This window comes from Ascidiella aspersa, chromosome 1, assembly GCF_963924565.1.
Source record: "Ascidiella aspersa chromosome 1, kaAscAspe10.2, whole genome shotgun sequence".
NCBI lineage: Eukaryota > Metazoa > Chordata > Ascidiacea > Phlebobranchia > Ascidiidae > Ascidiella > Ascidiella aspersa.
This window is the reverse complement of record NC_139447.1, coordinates 9,875,664-9,881,575: the sequence shown is the minus strand read 5'-3', so window position 1 is coordinate 9,881,575 and position 5,912 is coordinate 9,875,664. Positions and strand designations below refer to the sequence as shown.

The 5,912-nt window shown below is 40.0% G+C and overlaps 1 protein-coding gene across 1 annotated transcript; it reads left to right on the top strand.

The window, feature by feature from the left end:
* Positions 1-737: 737 nt before the first annotated feature.
* LOC146167397 (uncharacterized) lies at positions 738-5,233 on the top strand. Its single transcript, XM_083385523.1, has 11 exons — positions 738-838; positions 1,032-1,172; positions 1,480-1,629; positions 1,877-2,040; positions 2,269-2,406; positions 3,000-3,228; positions 3,542-3,716; positions 3,848-3,951; positions 4,165-4,324; positions 4,563-4,833; positions 5,079-5,233. The coding sequence occupies exons 1-11, from the start codon at positions 816-818 to the stop codon at positions 5,231-5,233; spliced, it is 1,710 nt and encodes a 569-aa protein (XP_083241649.1). The 5' UTR covers positions 738-815.
* Positions 5,234-5,912: the final 679 nt, after the last annotated feature.

Here is a 5,912-nt window from a genome sequence, read left to right as displayed (position 1 = left end):
TTTGTTGACGCTGGTTTAAACTGGCGCATTCGGGCTATGTGCACTTATTTTAGTTTTTTTTTTGAGAGCCACCAACGTATTGACGACATTAAACAGATGCTAGCAGAGATCACATAAAATATTAGGTCACTCCCAACAGATGCCAAAAAAAGTGACAACTTAAACTAAATGGTGTTTTAACCTTCCTTAAAAAAACGTGTGCCCGCTCTTGGAAAAGTAAGATTAATTTTCCATGGGACTTTTGGCAAAAAACCAAACGAGCTACTGAGAAAACCACGTCCTTTAAATGAGCACTCAACCGGAAACAGCCCATGACAGAAAATATGCAAAACTATATCGATCCCGTTCGACCTTTCATAACGTCCAACCGATGTCGGTACGCGTTTTTCGCTTTAAACTCAAAGTCATATTTTCACAGGTTTTGTCCATTATTGGAACATGACGGCTGAAGGTTGTAAAAGCCCATTTAGAAGTAGGCAGCACTTTGTGAACGTTTCGTTGTTAAAAAAAATTATAAAAAAATAATACCTATTTCTGTATGGGCTTCGATATTTATTCTACGTTTTCCATTATGTTTAAACTCACCGCTTTAGAATATTTTTCACTTTACACAAGCGACCGGTTACCACCACGTAGTTGACTTCGGGATTCACTGATTGTCAATGAAATTACATTCCGGCGCCCTTTTGAATCTTTAAAAGCCAGAAGCGAATCGTGTAGTTTGTTCACTTTTTTGGCTCGTTGTTAAGTGGTAGTTTATCTTTTTTTTGTTTTTGTTGTTTATTTCGTTATTTTCCGTTAAACTAAGTTCCACGATGAAGCTTCATTTGTTCATTTGGTGAGTTAACATAACTATTTTTATTAAGTCGTAAAGCGTTCCTGTTTTTTCAAATAATAAAAAAACATATATAATTTCAACAAATTTCTTAAAGCCCGGCAGATGTCAATGCAGGATACCTAATATCCACAACCAAATGTATTTAACTGCAAAGTGTGTCCTCTACTAAAGCGTTAACATTCGATCCCCCAAGGTTCTTTTTGGCTACTTCATTTCTTTCCAATTTGGCCGAGGCGGGCGCCAGAAATGTTACAGAGGGCTCTGGCAGCAATCAACCTACTACCCCTGTATGTGACCCCCCGTGTACAGTCAACAAGACCGTTTGCGTGATAAAGTAAGGTTACCTTTGAACTTACAACACGCCAACCTAGGTTTTACGTGACCTATCATTAAAATTGTTATGTTTTTGAGCAACTTGTTTTATTGATGGATATGTGATTGAACTGTTTGGATAACTCGCATAGCCAAAACATAGACGGTGCATTAAAAAGAGAATTTACTGGCTGGTTGCCGAAATTGGATGCATTCAGTTGGCCGCTGCTAATTTTAAAGGCTCTGACCATGACCATTGGATGTGGTGTGTGTTTAAAAGTTTTGATCAGTGAGTTGCTTAAACGTTTTCTTGTTTTATTGTACATTAGCGACGACGGTAACGCCACTTGTCAGCTTTCCATGCTCGGCGCCGGTAAGAAATTCGTTTCGACCGAAAGCACAACGTGTGAGAACAACAAGTGCATTAACGGAGCCACGTGCCAAGATGAGGAAATATTAGGAATTCCAATCGGATACAAGTAAACTTAATTGCAAATACTAAAACTACAGCGGTTTGATTATTTTCAAAGACCTTAATGCATTTTTTGCTGAAACCTGCTTTACCCAACAAATTTACAAAGAACTTTAATTGCTTCGCAAAAATCGGTGTTGACCCAAAGTAAAATTACATTACTTATAGTTTCAATTCTCAGTGTTATTTAGAAATTCCTTTATCCCAGTCTCCATTTATAACTTATAAAAGCAAATGTGTTTATTTTTTCAAAGGTGTATTTGTGCTTCTGGATGGGGTGGAAATTACTGCGACGAGGGTGATGCTTGCAACCCAAACCCTTGTGCGGGCGACTGCGAATGCAAAGCCTCCTGTAAGCACGAGCTGGGATACCAGTGCGTCAGTGCTGAAGGCTACATCGGAAAGAACTGCGACATCGGTAATTGTCTTTCGTCACTATATAGTAAATTTTAAATTTTGCTAGTTATTTCCATGATTAGTTATTTAGCACCGACCATAGTCGCCGATGGCAGAAATTTTTGATTTTAATGAGACGTTGATATATAAACTATTCTGGCATTACGACCCCATTACTCTTTTCTAAAGTGCCCTGTGTTAATGTGTTCACCATTTCTCAGTAAACGCAATCGACTCAATTTTCTTCCAGCCATTCCAATAGTTTCTTGCGGCGAGTCTCTCATCTCTGTCGAGGTTTCGGATAAGTTTTACGATGAGTTCGACGGTGGAATCGGCAACAGTGTGTTCTACTTGTCGCCAAACTACGACAGCCCCGAGAAATGCAAGGGTCTGTGCTAGAAGCCCTAATTCTAATTTAGCTATTTAATAACACCTTCACTACGCAAAAATTTGTTAGTCGTGGTCCTGTGAAAATTGCAGTAACAATTGAAGCTTTTACACCAATGCTATTTGCATCAAAAGTGTTTTTTTTTATAAAATCTCCTAGTTAAAACAATGTTATGATTAAGACATGACACCAATGCTATTTGCATCATTTTAAAATTTTGCATGACAAATTCCCAAATAATTCATTATACAAATGACTTTACCTAATTTCTAAGTGTTTTTTTTTTATAAAATCTCCTAGTTAAAACAATGTTATGATTAAGACATGACTGATTTGACTTGCTCTAATTATGACTGACCGGGACGTGCGCAACAAATGACTTTGACTGGACTTCTCTAGTTATATGGCTTGTTTAGAACACTGACGAGGCTGTATTTTTATTGGATAGTACCGAGACATTTTTTTTTTGGAAAATTTTAATTTGTGGTCGGTTTGGCATGAAATATTTTGTAAAATCTGTTCAAAATGTAAATTTTGGCATTTTTTGATAAATCCCTGTAATAGCATCAAGTTACCTCCGCGCAATTTTACAGCCACTGTATCCCTGAGCGGATCATTCAAGATGGAGATCCCGCTTCCGTTCAGCGACTGCGGAACTTTCGTAAGTGACGTCGCAGAGCTACTGGCCCAGGGAATCCCCTTCGAGAACAAGCTGTGGATCAACCGAGAGACTGGGGCGGCCTTCGACATGCCGGTGCCAGTCGCTAACTTCACCTGCGTCTACTCGAGGGACTACGCCGTTGCAACAGCCTTGGAGCCAATGTAAGGGTAGTGGTGGTGGTGACACCCTGATCGCAAAGAAACAAATTGATGTTCGAAAACTAGTTTAGGTGCTGATTAGAAACTATAGTTAGTTATTTAATGCTTAAAAGAGAACCCAATTCCTACAGTTTAAAAGAAATAAAATGCAAAGTTTGTTTTTTCGGGATTGTTAAGAAAATTATGGTTAAAAACAAAACTTTGAAATAACAGTTTCCTAAAACCCTCTTCCTTAATACCTTTAAAGTATTTCCACTGTAGTCACAACAATCACTTCTATAACCAAAAAAATTACTCGTCATACCTTGATTCACAGCATCCAGTCTGACCCTGTGCGCGTCGGTCGTTCTGGAAAGTTCTCTGTCGAGTTCAGCTTGTGCAAGAAGGATTCTTGTCCGGCCCAGTGTCCCACCTACCTCACCGTGAAGGACTACGGAATGTACACAGTCGGTGAAGTGATCCACGTCAACGTAAAAGTGAACACCGGGCAGGTTTGTATAGGCAACCTGGGGTCCGTGGAGAATGAACCTAAACCCGTTTGGGCCACCTTTATAGGCTTTTCTCTAAAAATTTCAAATGCTCAAAACAATTGACACATCAATTTTTAAATTTTTATTTTCAGGTTGCTATTGCAAAGTTTGTGGCCACCTTAGAGCGAATGTTCCTCTCTTGTAGCTCTGATCCTTTCGATAGCAGCTCCATCTTAACCACTATGGCAAGCGGAGGGTAAATACAGCAGGTTAAAGTGCATAAACCAAAAGAATAGAAATAACCAACCCAATTAACACTTTCGTCATTAAGGTAAGGTAAATCTTTCAAAACAGAAATGCATCGGAAACCTCCCAATTAAACCGAAACCCCGACAGACAGCAAACATAAAAAAAAACAAGTTCCGATATATTTTAAAAGTTAAACCGATTAGCACGTGGTATTTTTCAGATGCGAGCGATCCACCCAGGCGTTTAAATTCACCATGCGAGCTGGTGACAAGAGCACCCCGGAGTCTGTGTGCGCCTCTTTGCAGCTTCCCATGGCAAGCGCTTGCTCCACCATCTTCATCCATGCAGAAGTGCTGCTGTGTCTGGAAGGCGACCTTACAGTAAGTATATAGCTCAATCCACTCAATTAAACGTTTCCGAGTGTAGTGAAGAGATTACCACCCAATGTATACTTCATCTTTAAAATACTTCGCGCAAAACTGTGACACCAGTGCTTGTTGCGAAAATGTAATTTGTTCCAACTTCATGTTAAACGACAGTAGCGCTTCAGCAGTTTTTACGCAGAAGTGGTTACTAAAGCGCTCCAACATCAGTTTTTATTAATTACCCAACACGCAGAGCTGTGTTTCGGGAAGCGGCAATTCTTATTGTGCGTCGGCCGCCGGTCGCAGGAAAAGATCGTTGAACCAAGAGAACGTCGCCTACGCTGTACTTGGGCCCATCACCGTTATCAACGGTTCCGTGGGCCGCAAGATCGAACAACTCTACTTGGACGGAACCACCGACGGGGGTGTGACCTTCCAGGATGACATGGTGGTGGTGGCCCTGGACCCAAGGGCGGCGCCAATAGACCCAGAAGGGGACGAACCGATGGAGCTAAGCATTGATAGTAAGTTTGTGTTTCCAAACTTTCATCCCACTTGTTTTTAGCATCTGTCCCAATAACAAATGTCTCCGTTCAAATCTTTTGTAGCCTTTTTTTGAAATCCACAATTTTTAAAACTTATTTCAATTTTAAATACGCCCAGGTACCTTACTACCATGTTAGCTTTAAATCCACTGGCATATTCACAACAGCGAGTAGCGACCAATCGCATTTGACCGGTGTTGTTGATTTCCCAACATTTGTTTCAGATCATTCGGTTGTTTTCCTTATCCTGGGCATCGTCGCCTTCACCGCCTCTTGCGTCACAATGTTGTCCTTTGTGTTGTCGCGCATCTACCGCTCGCGCGTTCTGCAGCCCCGTCATGAGAAGCTGCCGGCCATCGTTCCCATGACGACCGCTTAATTTTTTTTTTCTGTTTCTCTTTTTTGCGTTTGCAATAAACACAACGACCACCGAAATTTGGCGTACTGCTTTTGTGAAGCAAAACCCGTAACATTATCGTAATATTTCAGAAATTGATCGTTAAACGTGAAACTCTAGGTTTGTTCAAAAGGCAGCTGCCCTAGCCAGAGCCCAGAATGTGTATGTTACTGTAGACCCAAATGTGAAGTGCCGTAATTTTTAGTCCAATACTACACTAAGCTGTAGTGCATTTCATGTCCTAAACATCATAAGCAAATGTAGGGCAAATGTTTGGTACGAAGCGGAAAATCTTTAACATTAAAATTGGTAGGCTGAACTGATAGTGTTTAAGTATTTGCCATATACTTCGTAACACAATACACGATTGTTCTTTGTTAATTTGAAAAAAACCTTTCCAACTAATGTTATTATGGTGCTTTTTCCTTGTGTAGTAATGGTTAAGTTATAATTGTATTAAGTTGATATGTGATGGTGCGTTTTGAAACCTGAAAAGTTTGCGGTAGTTTTCTTTCAGTTTCTTAGTTTGCCTAATGATGAGAAATATTGAGCACCACTGACGGAGGCAATATTGACATTTTTTGAACTTATTTTCAAAATTCTAATATTTTTATAATCCCGTTGCACACTTAATCCAAGTAGCTTTTGCGTGCTAACGGAT